Here is an 18,538-nt window from a genome sequence, read left to right on the forward strand (position 1 = left end):
AAAAGCAGAGCGATGTGGTCCGAATGTTCCGCGTTCTTTCGGAGCACTTTCCTCAGTCGTCTCAACAAGCAGAAACCACAACTGCAATCACAACCGCCAGCAGAAACTGATGCTAAATACCACCGCTTGCCGTGTCAAGTGAGGGCCAAAATTGATTTTACTTTTTATTAATATTATTATCACACACACACACGTATATATATATATATATATATATATATATATATATATATATATATATATATATATATATATATATTTATATATATATATATTATCCGGCCCCTCCTGAGCGACCCACTCACCTCTACAAATGTAAATGAGCCAGTGAGCCGTTCAAGTGAGCCGTGTTGCCCATCTCTATGCAGAGGCATGCGAAGCACACGACATTGAGAAACTTTGGGGACTGGGGAGCCGCCGAAGGTAAGATCAGTGAGTTGTGAGATCGTTGATAAGCAGAGTGAGTCAAAAGTAGAAGTTCTGACTTCTCAGGCGCGGTAGACAAGCCTGCATGGTCAAGAAAGCAAGAAATAATATCCAATTCCTACTGAATGGTGTCTTCAACGTGACCAGGAGATCCGCGCGAGCACCACAGTGTCATGTCGTCGGCGTAAAAAAAAGTGCTGAAAATCGCAAATAGACGATAACTGAACCGCGAGAGGAGCAATGGCAATATTAAAAAGGGTGGTTGAAAGAACGGCACCCTGCGGTGTACCGCGGGTGAGACGGTGGGGTGTAGAAGTGAAGTTCAATGCTCAGAAACGTTCCTCGCGATTAGAAAGAAAAGCTCGAATGAAGTTATACATGCGTGTGCCGCAGTCGGTGCTGGAAAGGCAAGTAAGAATATGATCCTGTGAGACGCAATCGATTGCCTTGCGGACACCGATTGTGACCAGGCCGTGAAGCTGAGAACTACCACAGGTGAAGAAAGGATGCTGAAGTATGAGGAAAAAGTCCTGCGTAGATACGCGGGAACGAGAACCAATGAGGTTATAAGGGAGCAAGTTCGAAACCTCGAAATGCCTACTAAGTCTAGTGAGCGTCATTCGTTCCATCGTTTTGCGACACAGGAGTCAGAGAAATGGGCCGGAGATTTGAAAGGGCTGGAGGCTTACCAGGCGTAGGAATGAGAGAAATAAGTGAGGAAGTCCAGGACGATGGTAAAGAGCCTTCATCCCAGGCGGTGGTATAGAGGTTGAGAAGGTGCTCTTTTGTGTTATCGGGAAGATTCCGAAAAGCGGAGTGAGTCCATCTTCACCGGGAGCCGACCGATTTGGCGTTAGCAAGAAGTGCAGGTTCAAGCTCGCCCAGTGTAAAAGGGGCACAAGAGGTCATTGCTTGCACAGCCTGTGTATTCTGGGTAAAAGGGGGACAAAGGAGGTGGGAGATAAAGATCTGCAAGGGTTGTGAAAACCTCATCGGGAAACTGTGGCTAAGGCTTTAGCAAGAATCGGGGCAGGGGCAGGGGTTGCACCAAGGAGGGTTGGAAAAAGAGTCCAGGTTGCTTTTTATGAAGCGCCGTGTCAAGATTGTTTTATAGGGTATTCCAATGAGAATCCTCAAGAATAGCACAATATGTCACGATATCGCCTTGCAACTTTGAATGTGTGGTCTGCAGTTGGATGTTGCGGGGTTGCAGTCTGGATGTTCGGAGAAGTTTTCTGCGACGCTTCCATAGCCTGATGAGATGGGGGTCGGGGTCAGAAGTGGAATATGCAGGGGTCTCGGTGCGAGTAGGGGATGAAGCCGCTTGGAGAAGGGCATTAGTCCACTCTTCATAGGACGTGAAGGAAGCAGAGGACAGGAGACAGCGAAAGGCCTGCCAGTCATAGGGGTCTCGATCAATCACAGAGCACCACCACAGTGCGCGAATACGTGCCTTATATGGCCATATGTCAGTCGATGATCAATTACTATTCAATTACTTTATTATTTAAATTCTATTGATAAATAATTAGGTAATGCAGTGTTAACTAAATATTAATCGAATAATTACTTAAAAATTAATTAGTTAACTACCTAATTACTATTTGTTTATTAACTAATTATTTAAATACTAATCCGTACCAGTTGCGCAGCGCTCATGGCTTTCGCCTTTCACTACCTTGGTCGCTACGTCCCGCGTAACTTCTTGAAATGAGGAAAGCTTCATTGTACCCCTAAATTCATTCTCCTATCACCAATGTAGGTTACGATAATTTCTGCACAAGCATGCTTCGTTCCGCATTTAAATGCCCTCCCACAAATCTTTGAAATCCTTATTTAATTCTGACTTTCATTCATTCGCAGGCCACCAGGCGAATACGGCGTACCGCCAAGGAAAAAGGAGCCCGCGCCACCCATTGAGGTTGTGCAGGCTTCCAAGGAAAGCGATTCGTCGCCCACGTCGGCTGTGCCAGCCGAGGTGCCCACAGGCACTGTGTCAGAGGCGCCTCCCGCAGGTGAAGTTCCTGCAGAGGCAGCAGCTGCCGAAATGAGCGAGAAATCGGGTCCCACGTCGGCTCCTGCGGAGTCTTCCGAGCGGCCCAGCGAAGGGGCCGCTGGAGAGTCTGGACAGGGATCGAAGTCCTCCGGAAAAGGATCAGTGTCGGGATCTGGAAAACGCTCTGATGGAGGATCCGGAAGCGGATCAGGAAAGGCCTCCGGGAGCGGATCCGGAAAGGGCTCCGGAAAGACAACCAGGTCGGGGTCTGGAAGTGCGTCGAAAAAGTCGTCTAGAAAGAGCTCAGGGGGTGCTGAAGGTGGCAACGCGGCCGGCCCGACGGGCCCTCTCGTCGAAGTGGTCGTCCATGACCCACCAGCTGAGAAGACGAGTAGCAAGATTGAGAAGAGATGAGTGCATGCGCTTCCAGATTGGTGGGCAAGTACGTGTCTATCCTCTTATGCGTGGTAATAGTAAAATATTTGAATGGAAAGGTTAAGGAGGTTGTAGTGGTAGTTGGAGGCCTCAGTCCAGAACCCCATTGGTATAGGCTGCTGTCCGCCTCTTTCAACGAGCTTTTTATACTCCTTGCGTCCGAGCAGATCAATTAAGGGGAAATGAGGGTGCTCGTTATAATACATGAAGGAAAGAAGCTAACAGTCGGGGAGGCCAAGGAAAGCGTTGGGGATGGCACTTTATGTGTGTGTGTGTGTTTTTTTTTAATGTTTACTTGGATAATCACAGGGATTAGTAATGTAATCTATTTAGGGGAAAGATAATTAAACACAAAGTAGAAGAAAAAACAACGTGCCGATGGTGGGAACCGAACCCACGACCTCCGAATAACGCGTCCGGTGCTCTTCCAACTGAACTACATCGGCCGCTGTCCCCCCTGCTACTTTCTTGGCTATTTATGTTGTCTGTATACGAACCTTGAGAGTGTTCACCAGCGCCACCCTCAGCCAAGGCGGCGGACGTGGAACGTCCTTTGTTACCGCCAGCGTCACGTAGAACGTGGTCAAGAGGGAGGGCGAACGCTGTGCTAGAACCCTCTTACGCTACCTAAGGCTTCAAGACTGCCGGAACCGAGACCCCCGCAAGCTACAAGCAGATCAATTAAGGGGAAATGAGGGTGCTCGTTATAATACATGAAGGAAAGAAGCTAACAGTCGGCGAGGCCAAGGAAAGCGTTGGGGATGGTACTTTATGTGTGTGTGTGTGTGTGTTTTTTTAATGTTTACTTGGATAATCACAGGGATTAGTAATGTAATCTATTTAGGGGAAAGATAATTAAACACAAAGTAGAAGAAAAAACAACGTGCCGATGGTGGGAACCGAACCCACGACCTCCGAATAACGCGTCCGGTGCTCTTCCAACTGAGCTACATCGGCCGCTGTCCCCCCTGCTACTTTCTTGGATATTTATGTTGTCTGTATACGAACCTTGAGAGTGTTCACCAGCGCCACCCTCAGCCAAGGCGGCGGACGTGTAACGTCCTTTGTTACCGCCAGCGTCACGTAGAACGTGATCAAGAGGGAGGGCGAACGCTGTGCTAGAACCCTCTTACGCTACCTAAGGCTTCAAGACTGCCAGAACCGAGACCCCCGTAAGCTACAAGCAGATCAATTAAGGGGAAATGAGGGTGCTCGTTATAATACATGAAGGAAAGAAGCTAACAGTCGGCGAGGCCAAGGAAAGCGTTGGGGATGGTACTTTATGTGTGTGTGTGTGTGTGTTTTTTTAATGTTTACTTGGATAATCACAGGGATTAGTAATGTAATCTATTTAGGGGAAAGATAATTAAACACAAAGTAGAAGAAAAAACAACGTGCCGATGGTGGGAACCGAACCCACGACCTCCGAATAACGCGTCCGGTGCTCTTCCAACTGAGCTACATCGGCCGCTGTCCCCCCTGCTACTTTCTTGGGTATTTATGTTGTCTGTATACGAACCTTGAGAGTGTTCCTCAGCCAAGGCGGCGGACGTGGAACGTCCTTTGTTACCGCCAGCGTCACGTAGAACGTGATCAAGAGGGAGGCGCGAACGCTGTGCTAGAACCCTCTTACGCTACCTAAAGCTTCAAGACTGCCAGAACCGAGACCCCCATAAGCTACAAGCAGATCAATTAAGGGGAAATGAGGGTGCTCGTTATAATACATGAAGGAAAGAAGCTAACAGTCGGCGAGGCCAAGGAAAGCGTTGGGGATGGTACTTTATGTGTGTGTGTTTTTTTTTAATGTTTACTTGGATAATCACAGGGATTAGTAATGTAATCTATTTAGGGGAAAGATAATTAAACACAAAGTAGAAGAAAAAACAACGTGCCGATGGTGGGAACCGAACCCACGACCTCCGAATAACGCGTCCGGTGCTCTTCCAACTGAGCTACATCGGCCGCTGTCCCCCCTGCTACTTTCTTGGGTATTTATGTTGTCTGTATACGAACCTTGAGAGTGTTCACCAGCGCCACCCTCAGCCAAGGCGGCGGACGTGGAACGTCCTTTGTTACCGCCAGCGTCACGTAGAACGTGATCAAGAGGGAGGGCGAACGCTGTGCTAGAACCCTCTTACGCTACCTAAGGCTTCAAGACTGCCAGAACCCTGTGATTATCCAAGTAAACATTAAAAAAACACACACACACACATAAAGTACCATCCCCAACGCTTTCCTTGGCCTCGCCGACTGTTAGCTTCTTTCCTTCATGTATTATAACGAGCACCCTCATTTCCCCTTAATTGATCTGCTTGTAGCTTACGGGGGTCTCGGTTCTGGCAGTCTTGAAGCCTTAGGTAGCGTAAGAGGGTTCTAGCACAGCGTTCGCCCTCCCTCTTGATCACGTTCTACGTGACGCTGGCGGTAACAAAGGACGTTCCACGTCCGCCGCCTTGGCTGAGGGTGGCGCTGGTGAACACTCTCAAGGTTCGTATAAAGACAACATAAATAGCCAAGAAAGTAGCAGGGGGGACAGCGGCCGATGTAGCTCAGTTGGAAGAGCACCGGACGCGTTATTCGGAGGTCGTGGGTTCGGTTCCCACCATCGGCACGTTGTTTTTTCTTCTACTTTGTGTTTAATTATCTTTCCCCTAAATAGATTACATTACTAATCCCTGTGATTATCCAAGTAAACATTAAAAAAAAACACACACTCACATAAAGTACCATCCCCAACGCTTTCCTTGGCCTCGCCGACTGTTAGCTTCTTTCCTCCTTGCGTCCGAGTTGATCAAGGCTGCCTCCCAACCCTACTGCGTTGGCTGGTTATTAATAGGGATTGATTTCGCTGGCATGCCCACACCATATGTTAAAGGTAGCCTTTTCCCCGCAGAATTGGCATTGTGAGTCAAATGACTGGATCTATTGCGTGTAGTATTCGTGGGTTGTTAAAAGTGTCGGTCTGTAGCTTGCGGAGGTGTACCTCCTCCACTTCGTCTAGTGTATTTGCTGGTGGAGGGTACACCCGGCGAGATAATCTTACGTGCTGAAGTATTTCAGTGTAAGTTTTGGTAGCCACAGGTGTAACTATCTTGCAGGATTTTAGTTGCTAGCGGTTCAATCCTGCCCCTGAGGTAAGTGCGATATGCTGTCTGTGAATCTGTAAGAATGTATTCTGAGGTAGTGTGTTGCAGCTAGTGCATTCGCCACTTCTACCGCAGCCAGGGTGTCTTGGCTGGGCAATATTAGTCCGTCCACTGTTTGAATTTGGTGCACTACCGCAACGACCGCCATTCTCTGCTCAGCGCCCGCGGCATCGACATAAAACACGCCCTCACGTCCGCCATAGTGCCTTTTTATAGCTTCCTCTCGTGCTTGTCGTATTGGCTGGTGAAAATCGGAGTGCATATTCCTCGGCAATGGAGTTCCCTTGAATTGTCCTCTCCACGAGGCTGGGATGCCGCTTTTAGGGTCTAGCTGTCGGGGGCATTTGATGTTCAAGTCATCCGAGACTTGTCGGCGACTCACAGTTGTGCAGAGTCGTGCCACCTGCGCCTTGAGATGTGCTTCTATCAGCTCGTCTACCTTGTTGTGGACGCCCAGTCATAAACACCATTCCACTGATGTCGTAAGATGGAGGCCCAGAGCCTTCTTGTAGGCTATTCTAATTATTACGTCGATGTTGTTGATGTCAAACTTCTTAAGAAGAAGATAGGGGGCTGCATAGACGATCCGACTCACGACGAAAGCCTGCACCAATCGGAGAGTATCTTCTCGCACCTCTTATACGTGGCGTACGCCTTCGAGGCATGATCGGTAGTTATTACGCTCCTCGGTTAAAAAATGTTCGAAGCCTGGCTGCTGTCGGTTACTTACGTGAGGTGTCAGAAACGAAGGCGCCTGTACAGAAACAGTTACTTACTAGGCATAACTCATTTAATGCTCAAATCATCTCAACCACAACAGATCGCTTACGCCGACAAAGCACACCTTTGGTAAGGTAACCACCGAGACGCGGAGCGATGGTGTCATTTTTACTTTATTAAAAGCTAATTATTCATTTACGCTTCCCCTGGTACCCCGCAGTGAATATCATAATTTAAGAAGTGTGTTTGAATCTGGCATGGAAATGCAATAATAAATACTAACACAGGACGAGATGAGGCATACGCATGGCAAACTTCGAAGAGCACACACACACACACACACACATTATATATATATATATATATATATATATATATATATATATATATATATATATATATATATATATATTACTATAGGCTGCATTGTCATGATATCCTTCTGAGTTCTTACGGGCGTTATTTCTCACAATGCACATTGACTGTCGAGAGCTTGTTGGACTGCTCAAGGAAGGAAGGGAAAGCTTTATTTATCCCTGTATTATTTTGGCGGTTTTTGGGGCGTCTGCAGAGATGTCTACTTGTTGCATCCACAAGAGTCTTCTCCGTCGACCTCGTCCACTTCAACACAATGGTCGGTTCCCTCAATCCAGGGCTCCGGTGGCTACTGCCGCCCATTGAGCTCGCTGTACCAGATCTTGCTGGTCTTCACAGCGGTCGCTGGACAGCAGAGTCTCCCATTGTTCTGCACTCGGGTTTCGAATTTTGGGGACCACGTCTATATTTTGACAGGCCCATGTGATGTGACAGAGTGTGGCTTTTCATCGCTCTACGTGGATATCTGTCCGCGTATATGGCAGGGTACATTTTGTTTAGTATGTGTAGGTTTGGGTATGAACCAGTCTGTATAATTGTCTCCAAATGACAGAACTGTGCGGTACGGACTATCGTATTCTTCTGCCTGTATAGTTTTTTAGTATGGCCGAGTATCTCTTGGGGGCTGGGACAAGTTCCGCGGACTCGTCGGATGCTCGGAAAGTAGTGTATGCTCGAGCTACCCTGTCGGCCTCTTGCCCCGGTACGCGCATAATTTTGTGTCTGGTCTTGTTTTCTTCGTCTTTTTTAACTCTGTCGCTCGCTTGGAGGAGAATACGGAGCGCGTGACGACCTATTCTACTATTCATGTGATTTCGACAGGCTCTTTGAGAGTACGGGAGTATCGTTAGCGACATCCCGGTTCTATAGCCCTCTGTCACCGCTAGAGCAGCGCCTACTTCCTCGGCCTCTGCTACTGTGCAGTATCGCATAGAGGCGCTGGTCACCGCGTAGAGGCGAATCGACCACCGTGGCCACTGAAATTTTGTTGTGTCCTCCTCTCGAGGACGCGTCTGCATACATGGTCGTATCTTGAGGAGCGTATGTTTTTTGAATGAATTCGGCCCTCGCTTCTCTTCTACCGCGGCCTGTCGAGAGCTGCTGTGAAGCTCGAAGCTCCGTTTACGTCTGGAAAATGATAATTTCGTGTCTAAGATCTCTCCGCGGCGTTAGTGTAGCGGTTCAGATACCCGACTACTTTACCAGAGTACGGGGTTCGATCCCGACCGCCAGCGACTCCATTTCGATGAAGGCGAAATGAAGTGGCTTCCGTGTGGTGGGTGATGTCAGTGCGTGGTAAAGATCTAGAGATGGTCGAAATTACTTGTAGCCCTCCGCTGTGGCTCCTTTCTCTCTTCCAATGCACCCTTTCTCTATTCCCTACCTCGGCGGCTGCGTTTTGGTCGAAATTACTCCGTAGCCCTCCACTACGGCTTCCCTTTCTCTCTTTCCACTTTCACTCCCATCTTCCTTCGTTCCCTTACGGCGTGGTTGCGGTGTCCACAGAAAACAAGTGAGACAGTTAGCGCGCCTTTCCCTTCCAATAAAAAAATCAGTTTAAAAATGGAGGCGAAACGTAGAGGCGTCCGTGTACTGGTCGATGTCGGCGCACGTTAAAGATCCCCAGGTGGTCGAAATTACTCCGTAGCCCTCCACTACGGCTCCTCTTTCTCTCTTTACACTTTCACTCCCTCCTTCCTCCCTTTCCCTTCCTATAAATCAATCAATAAAATTTTCATTAATTCATTCTCTTCTGTCCGCACGAGGCAGCGGAGGCGGCTCAGCTTCAGAGCCAGTAGAACACCCGTGCATTTTCTTTTCCATCTTCCTACAGCGACAACGACACACACGAGATGGAGGTTCGATTCCCGGTGGAGACAAGGTTTATTAATTTATTTTTAATTCTAGACAAGGAACAAGAAGATCTAAGGTAGCTTCTCATGTGCCCGTTGCGGCTGTCAGGATGATTAACAGCTATAGTGGGACAGGACGAACGCCAAACACCGCATAAGGCATTAAAGGCTTTCGACTTTAAAAAGTTATGGGTCTACTTAAGCTCCGCTTTCAAGGTTATACGCTAGCATCGACCCGAGCTAGGTCGATGAATGTGCGCGTGGCCCAAGGGAAGCGTGTCTGGTTGAGAATGCAAGCGTCCTGGCAGGCTGACTCTGATATCTCTCTCCCATCTCAAAGCCGAAACTAGTTTGCACCCCTTGCCAAACGTAACGTCAGAGGAGCCTATGTCCAATCAGTGCGCGGCCATGTCAGCTGCCAGCTATCGCCTGTCAGCGCGATGCTCGTCATTTTAAAGCTCAGCTCTCTGGCACCAGTTCCAGCGTTTCGCGTCGTCATCGCGGTTGGCGTTGCGTCGGCCTCGTAAGCTGGTGACATCAAGGCCGGAACGTCATGACCAACGTGATGTCATCATGATGTCGCATTCGGTCGTGTCTAATAACCGGAAGTGATAATGACGTCACATCTGGTCATGATGGGTGATTACGTCACCTGGAGATTTACGCCGGGTGTTTATCATTTTTTCTATCGTCCTTCTGGACATAAAATGCCGAGACCGGGTTTTCAAAGTTCTCGCACGTTTTCCACGTGGTCTGGGCCTGTCCATCCAATCCCCACCGTTCCCAATCCTTTACTACTCACCCTTCTAGGGAGGCCTGGGAGGCGGCGCTGCTCGGCTGTCATGACTTACAGCCAGGACGTGAGCGGCATTAGACGTCATTGCGGCTCCGAAATAGGAGCTCCACCTAGATTTGTGAGGGCCTGGGCCAATAAGACTTGGTTCAAACACCTCCTTGTACAAAGAGTAAATAAATGTTTGTCACCACCACCACCACCGCCGCCCCCGTTTTGCCACCTGCCGCATCCACGTACGCAACCGACCAACACCACCTAGACTACTCACTTGCTGTCCACCGAATCGAAGCGTCTGATTAGTGCTTCTGCTCTCTTTTCCCTTCTCTCTGTGTTGAATATGGGATGCATGTTACGAGGCAGGAGGGAAGAAATATATTTTCTCGGCAGTCCTGTGGGGTACTTGATTTTTCTCGTAGTCCCCTATCTGTCTGCAGGTCCACCATTTCGAGTATAGCTCATGCCGTGGTCGTTCGACTTGACCTTTCTAGCTGCGAAAAATGCTAGCATTGTGGGGAGAGAGGGACCCTCGACCATATAATCTGGGAATGTACTAGATCCTCAGGGGCTAAAGCAAATATAAATTGTAGAAATGCCTGGGAATCCCTGCTGCGGAGCGAGGTCCCTGCTCCACAGCAACAAGCCATCCGCCTGGCGGAAGAAACCGCGAAGAGCCAAGACCTCGTTGCCTGCTTTCGATCGCGGAGGTCTCGGCTCCCATCCCTTAGGCCTGCGGGCCGGAAGCGGGGATTGAGGGCCTCCTTATATGGTGGAAAAATAAATTTGTTATCGCATCACACCGGCATTCGATCCAGGCGTCAGAGCGGCGCCTTTCATTTGCGCTTCCTCGAACGCTGCACCACAGAGCTTATAGAAATAGACGCAGTACAGTAGGCATCAACAGCGTTTAAAACTGAGTGACAGCAAAGAAAAGGCGCAGTATCTATCCTAATTCTGTGCGGACAACTTAACCGAGCTGAAAAGAAAAGCAGAAAGGTGGCAGCAAACAAAGAGAGAAAGATGGTTTGGTTTGGTTTCGTTTGTGGGGTTTGTATGAGAGACGCCGTAGTGTAGGACTCCGGAAATGTTGACCACCTGGGGTTCTTTAACGTGCACTGACATCGCACAGCACACGGACGCCTTGCTTTTCGCCTCCACGGAAAAGCAGCCGCCGAGGCCGGGATGTTCTGGTAGTGGAAGGCTTCGGATGACCACGAAGCTTCCTTCATGGCAGTCAAGAACTCTTAGTGGAGTGTTGCTTGAAGGAATATGTGTGAAAAATAAAGTTTCCAAAACATGTTTGATTTCGTTCCATCGTCGGCAGATGCATACTCCTTCTAAATATGCTCTTTTTGGTTCTGAGGTGTCGTCCGTCTCTTCCTGTAAGTACTTGGGTATTACTGTAACGAAAGGCCTAACATGGTCATCTCATGTCATGAACATCACTAACGAGGCTAATCGTACCCTTTATTTCATACGGCGCAATCTACGTTTTGCCACCCCATCCATCAAATCATTAGCATACATAACTTTTGTCCGTCCTAAACTAGAATATGCTTCATCAATATGGGATCCCCACCAGTCTAACCTTTCTTTAACCTTAGAAAAAATACAAAATCGTGCTACCGGTTTCATTTATTCTGGTTATTCATACTACACTAGTGTGTCTGCTTTAAAATTTACGTAATTTAAATTTAAAAATATACGTAGCCTTGAAACCCGACGGAAAGTTTCGCGATTGTGCCTCTTTCATATGTTTTATCATTCATCTTTAGGAGAATTAGTCATATCACCTGCTTATCGCCTCTCAAGCCGTATTAATCACCATAAGACCGTCTACGCCCCCTCCGCAAGAACTACCGCTCATTCTCAATCTTTTTTCGTCACTTCATCCCGGGACTGGTATGATCTACCACAGGACGCCATGCATCATATCAACGCCATCCATTTTAAGAACGCTATCAAAACCATTGTTGTTTAACACTCATGCCCATCCCTCATGTAATGTCCCATACCAGGGGCCTTTAACGTAAAAAATAAATAAATATGTCGCCTTGCCGAGGTGGTGCTGTGGTAAGACGCCCGACTACTGTGCCGGAGTACCCGGGCTCGATCCCGACCGTGGCGGCTGCGTTTCGATGGAAGCGAAACGAAGAGGCGTCGTGTGCTGTGCGATGTTCGCGCTGTTGTTGTTGTTGTGGGTGTAGAAAGAAGGAAAAGAAAATGCACGGGCCTGTTCTGGCTCTGTAGCTGAGCCACCTCCAGTGCGTCGTGCGGACAGAAGAGAAAAAACATTCGAGGGACTTTAGCGAACGTTCGAGGGACTTTAGCGACTAAAGTAGTGAAAGGTTATAAGATAGCAGATACCGGGGCTGGCAAACATCTTTTCTTTCCTTTTGTACATACAATAAATAACCACTACAACAACAAGTAGTGAAAGGCGAAAGCCTGAGTGCCGCATTCTGCTACACAGATGGCACTAATTTTAATGGTTAATAATTATTTACCCATTAATTTTTTAAAGAGTCAATAAGTAGTTATATACTGATTCAGTTAGTCATTAAATAATTGATTGATCAAGTAATATTATAAATGAATATTGAGTGCTATATGGCTTTATAGGGCACACATTCACGCGTACTGTGGTGCCCTGTGATTGGTCGAGACCTCTATGACGTCCGGCCGCCTCGGCCAATCAGAGCCACCGCAAAAGCGGGACACATTTTGTCCACGACAGTATGAGCCATGAAAGGCCTTCGCCTTAAGAGAGAAAAAAGAAAAAAAAAAGGGGGAGAAAAAGAACTGCACCGCAACAGCCGTCGCCCACCACTGAAGCAGTGGCCAGTTACAATGACGGCCTACAACGGATAAATATTAGGAGGCAGGCTGTCCCCGCCGCAAACAAGGGGGGCGGGGCTGGCCCTGATGTGGCTGGGCCAGGTAGGTCAGCGCACGTTAAAGATCCCCAGGTAGTCAAAATTACTCCGTAGCCCTCCACTTCTTTCTCTCTATCCATTTTCACTCCCACCATCCTCGCTCCCCTTACGGCGCGGTTCAGGTGTCCACAGAAACAAGTGTGACAGATACTGAGCCTTTCCCTTCCTGTGAACCAATTCTTAATCCTAATGTCTAACAGCTTGCTTCGTCTAAACAAGCTGTGAATAGTTATGGGGAATGTTCCCATAGTGAACATTTATTTTACGTTTGTAAGAGAAAGGGGTGCCTCGCGTTTCCGAAGAAAGCCGGATCGCACGCCCTCCTTGTGTTCAGCGTCCGATATATCCGTTCTGAATCTGTGATGCCGCATGCCTCTTTATCTTTTATTTCCTTCGTTCTCATCTTTATCTTCTAATCGGCACACTTTTGTCACCTTTCTGGGCTCCGACGCATATTTTCTTATATCTTGAAACCTTTGCACTTTGCTTTTCTTTTCTCACCAGTTAGCTGTTTTTTAGATAAATTTACCGGGTTTTTACGCTGTTTTGCGGGAAACATGTGTTCAGGTAGGCGTGATTTTAAATCGGTCTTTGGCTCCTACTAGTTTTTTTTTTTTTCGGCCGCTTTTGGTGCTCCTATATTTTTTGTTAAAACTAATGTGAGTTGCATGAAATAATTGCTATTTTGAAAAAGAAAGTCGCTGTGAGCGCATGACATATATGAGATTGACATGTCAGTGACGTCATTATGGCTATTATGGACGACAGGCGGCGATTATTGGAACACGTCCAATACGCTTTCAACTGATTTATGGGTTGTTAACGAAGTTGTCGAGTGTGCTGTTGACGAGCATGAATTCCGGCGATCTGCGCCCTGTCGATTAAGAGGAGGAGTTTAGAAAAAAGTTGCTGCAAAACATTCAGTTTCGAGACTGGGTGCCACACATTCCAAATTAAAATGAACGCTCTTTTTGAATTTGAGCCAATTAATAAATATTTGAGTGAAAGAATCGCTGGCATTCCATTGGGACGGAGGAAGCTCTCTCTGGATGAGGACGAACCATGGAAGCCCAGTTGCGTTGTCAGATGAAATGAACTAGTACAGGGACGCTTCCGGCAAAAATTCTGTTTCCTCTCATTATGCTGTTGCTGCACTGATCGCCCCCAGTGGTGAGCTGTACGTATGTTCAGTCACCTACGCATTATCAAATGTAAGCAGGAAACCAAATGTGAACAGAGATGAAGAATTCCACCCTAATTATTCGAGCTGGACTCGAAGAAAAAATAGGTGCTGCTTCAACTGTGAAATGCTCGAAAATGTATTCCAAACAATCAACACAATATGAATTTGTATGTTGGCATCTGGGCGAGAATCCCGCCTAGAACTGGCAGTACGAGATTTGACAAAGTGCTCGGCAAACCGAGATGAAGCAGAATAACTCATTTACGTAAATGAAGCCGAAAGATATAAGCCATTAACGCTGTCCTGACATGTACAAAAAGCAGAGCTTAAGTGTCCCGCATTTTGTTTTCGTTTGGACTAGTCAGACAACTCGCTTCTATGCAATGTTTTGCAAATCTTCTTTTAAGAACTTTAGCTTTAGGACTGAGAAAAACCGCCATTGTGGCTCAAGAGGTTAGTTGCTTCGCTATTGAGCCAAACAGTCCGTGTTCGAACCTAGCCGCAGCGGCAGCATTTGGATATAGGTAGGCGAGATACCCAAGAACGTCATGTTTTGTGCATATATCAGCGCATGGTAAAGATCCGTGAATAGTAGAAATAAATCTGCAGCTCTGCATTACGTCGCCCTGAATTCATGAACCTCTTCGGGACGTTAAAACGTGCATAGCATGCAATGAAGTCTTTCTGGCTCGGAGATGTTTGGATACGTTGCTGATATATGTTCACTGAAAACGTTGCAGGTCTGAACGAAGACAACGCATTCAAAAGGCTGGCATGGGGCTCGCAAGAATAGCAAGATGCCTTCTTTTCTTTAGGTCCTGTCTGATTTCTATGTGACCAGTGGACAAAGACTCGTGCATGCAGTGTCCTTGAACAATAAAGAGTTAGTGAACCTGATGTCATTTTGTCATCGTTATAATCGGATACAATTCAAGAACGCATCTGCCAATGCCCCTCATGATAGTTCTGCCCAATAACATCAACCCCGTCGTCGTGATGCCAAGACAAATCGCCTTAACCATGCCAGCTACGTACGCGCGATTTCCAATACGCAACTTATGAGACCTTTTAGTTACCAGCTTGCCGCACACTTTCACATGGTAGTACTTAGTGCTAGCAGAATTTACACCAGCCGTATCTCTTGACGGTCACTGGGTGTAGGGAGTGAATAGATACTGCGCCATCGTAAGGTTGGAGGATTGCTGCCGGACTCGGTAAATATAAAAGCACTCTTCTACAATTAGGAGTGCTTGTTATCGCTACCGGAGGCCGCAAAATAAGCAAATAAGTGAAAAACAAAGCGGTGGCCCTCATTCGCCATCATTATCAGCGAAATATGTCCACTGCAGCGCGAAGACATCTCCCATACTACGCCAATTAACGCGGTCCTGTGCAAGCAGCCTCCCACTTTAATCCCTTGTAAAATTCTTAACCTCATCTGCCTGCTTCACTTTTTGCTACCCCCTACTACGTTTTGCGTCTCTTAGAACATAATTTGTTATCCTTAGCGACCATCGGTTATCCTTTCAATACATCACGTGTCGAGCCCTCCATAGCTCTGTGTTGTCATAGACTTAATTAGAACCCATTTCGTTAGACTCCATGTTCCAGCCTCATAGGTGAGTAGCGGCAGGATGCAGCTGTTAATTGTCAATACAAATTCATAACTGGCCTGAACTAAATCTGCCAAATAGGTGACACTACTGCCAAGTGCCGAGGCGGGTCATCATTCCCTTGCCTGCATCGTTGCTTTCTCGGCTGGAACTCAAATACGCACCTCTATGTTATTCTCCGTACGAGTCGAGCCTGGTCTAACAGGAACTGCTGAAGAACAATAATACGGCATGTCAGGCAGGAACGCCTCTCAGTGCCAGCGTTTTCTTGATGGTAATCGCATTAACTAGGTTGATGGCAAGAACTATGTCGCTGCCTATCGCTTGAAAGGGGCCGGCGTGAAAGGGGATGTAATCAACGTACACTTTGTGCTGTGTAAAAAATTTAAATTTGGTTACGCCTGTGATTAACTTTCTTTTGCTGTTTTACAGCGGATGAGTGATACCACTTGAAGCATAGTTTTCCCCAGTTACCGTGGTAAGCAAGATCTCGCGATGATCTTGCTGCTTACGCAAAAACATCAAATCTGTAGGCCAAGAAGGAGAAAAACGTTTATTTAAAACACGAAATAAAGTTGTAGACTTTGGACGATGGATCCCTCATTTCGGAACTCCACCCGCTTTGGCCGCCCATTCAACTTGCTGAAAAAGTGATTGTGGACTTTCGAGAGTGTTGCCGGTCAACTATACCTCCCACCTCTCAAATTACATGCACTACACGTATAAGCTTATACTGCCGCTTCAGCTTTAAGTGAAACGCTCGTGTCCTTTTTCATTCTTCTCGCTAGTAAATTTTAATGCAGACGTTCTATAAGTATAGGTTTAAAACATGAGTGCGAGTGGGAAAGAAATAAAATTCATGCTTTGGGCTGAATGTTTCCTGGAGCAATATCCTTCCATGCTTTCATTGGCGCCACCAAACTGATACAGCCACAATCTGCCGTTCAGAATTTCTTACTGGGATCTCACCAACTACATTGCTAAATTTTACAGCACAAGGTGTATAATGATTTTGGAGACTCTGTTACCTACTCGTATATGGCACCCAGGTGTTACTGCCCGCTGCAGTTATTTTCGCCTTCGTTGTTTCGCAGCTACAAACCAATATCCATTAGACATACCAGCCTCATTCAAAAGGATATGCCCAACATTGAAATTCACGAGACGCCCCCTGAATAGAAAAATTAGTTATGAATAGAGCAGTCGTGTAAAATAGACAATACCACAAGTAAACTCCCAAGAGATTCGTCCCATGCCTCATTCACACTCAGCTCTGGGGTTGTATGGGTGGTGTTCTGGGAAGATACCTGTAATCATCGGCATACATTTTTCAGAAACAAATTTTTTGCACTGTATAAACTATAGTACAGCTAACTAGCTGTTCATGAACAGTGGCACATCAGATGTGCGTTATGCCCATCAATTGCACCACTGTCTTCGTTCCAACCACAGAGATCTCATGTGTGCATAAAGCCGATTATTTAAAGTGAGGCTGCACCAATCTGCTTATTTTTTGCCTCTATTACATCTTCGGAACACTTTTGATACCCTTGAGGAATTTGCATCTAAGCGGAATTGGCTCGAACCCGACGCCTCATTGATTTATTTTGTTTTTCAGAAAATAACAATTGGGAGTAGCAATTAGCTTATTGATGGACAAAGCTGAGATTTCTTCAGCTTCGTAATAGACATGTTTTGCATCATTATATATGTAATGCTGGTGTGTGCGCCACGGGGATGTACAGAATTGAGATCAACGATTGATTTTGAGGGTTATGCACAAAAATTAACACGAGCTACATGAGCTTATTTTGGCTTTCTGGCATTAACTGCTTTTCAGCAGAACACTGTAGACTGACAAACTCGTGTCTAACTTCGCTAAAGAACAGCAGTGTGAAAAACAAGTGCAAGCAAAAGGGAGTGAGTGAGTGAGTGAGTGAGTGAGTAAACTTTATGAAATGCTTTAGAGTCTTTCACCTTCGCCTCTTCAGCACCTCCACCCAATCAAAGGAAAAGAAGCGACGTTAGAAAAAGGAAGAGAATCAGAACATGAAGAGTGGTGGCTCGAACGGGGCGAGGCGCGATGCACGAGGAAGAGAGCTCATGGTAACGGGCCTTGCACATTTATATGCTCTCTGCAACGCCTCCAAAATCATTTTATTGCGTAAGTAATACTATGCGAGGTTTCAGCCCGACGCGTAAATCCGGCCTGTAGCCGCGTTTGACCTTTGATCTTTAGAGAAGAAGAAGGAGAAGAAACGAATAAAAAAGAAGAAGATAAAGAAGACGACGAAGAAGAAGAAGAAATGAAGAAAGAAAGAAAGAACAGAAAGAGAAGGTATGTCGGCTTTGCTTAACTAAAGCTAAATCCCGGCTAATTTTTTTCTATCAGAGTGCCTTTCTGTTTTGTTGTCATTAGAGTCAGCACGGGATGCTCCTCTGAGCCGCTGACAAGTATTTCATACCTTATATGTGGAAGAGGTACGCTTCAGCTACGTCGTCATTTCAGTATTTTGAAGAATGAAGCGGCAGACTTCGTGGAAACATCAGCTCTTGGTGCACCTTTTCTCTATAACATCCCTCATATCATCATTTTTGGAATGTCTCGTTTTTAACGCTATCAGTACATAGCCGACTCGTGCAACAATCCCTTGTTATTTAGAGCTGACTATCAACATGTCATGCACTCACGGAAAGTTCTTTCATGTAAATCATGGCGGTGTGGGGTAGCGGATCCCCGCCTAGATCTTTACTTACACAGATGTGGGTTCAGGCCCACAAATCTTTGTGAGGCTTGCGGTGAGGTTCGAACTACTGAGCATTTACTTCTCGCTTACCGTAGGTTTTCGCATCAGAGAAGGGTACATTTAGGAATTCTCATAGCACAATTCGGATTTACTTTGTCGGTCCCGCTTCTTCTATCCTTCGGTGTGCGTACACGAGGATTGGCATCAACTCAGATTTGTCAATATTTACATGAATATACATCACAGCTACGGACAGGTTCTCTCGCTAATCGTGTACCCAATTCACAAACTTTAATTGAGATGCTGGGAAACTGC

General features: G+C 46.6%; 1 protein-coding gene across 1 annotated transcript in view; it reads left to right on the plus strand.

Annotated features, from left to right (window-relative positions):
• LOC146192645 (uncharacterized) overlaps nt 1-14,754 on the plus strand; it is a 32,185-nt gene extending 17,431 nt beyond the window's left edge. The window contains exons 3-4 of the mRNA XM_084600065.1: nt 2,290-2,864; nt 14,604-14,754. Of these exons, the coding sequence (XP_084456191.1) occupies nt 2,290-2,836 (547 nt within the window). The 3' untranslated portion in view covers nt 2,837-2,864; nt 14,604-14,754. The remainder of the gene's footprint in view (nt 1-2,289; nt 2,865-14,603) is intronic.
• Nucleotides 14,755-18,538: the final 3,784 nt, after the last annotated feature.

This window comes from Amblyomma maculatum, chromosome 4 (genome assembly GCF_055883805.1).
Source record: "Amblyomma maculatum isolate TAMU_Amacu chromosome 4, ASM5588380v1, whole genome shotgun sequence".
Taxonomy (NCBI): domain Eukaryota; kingdom Metazoa; phylum Arthropoda; class Arachnida; order Ixodida; family Ixodidae; genus Amblyomma; species Amblyomma maculatum.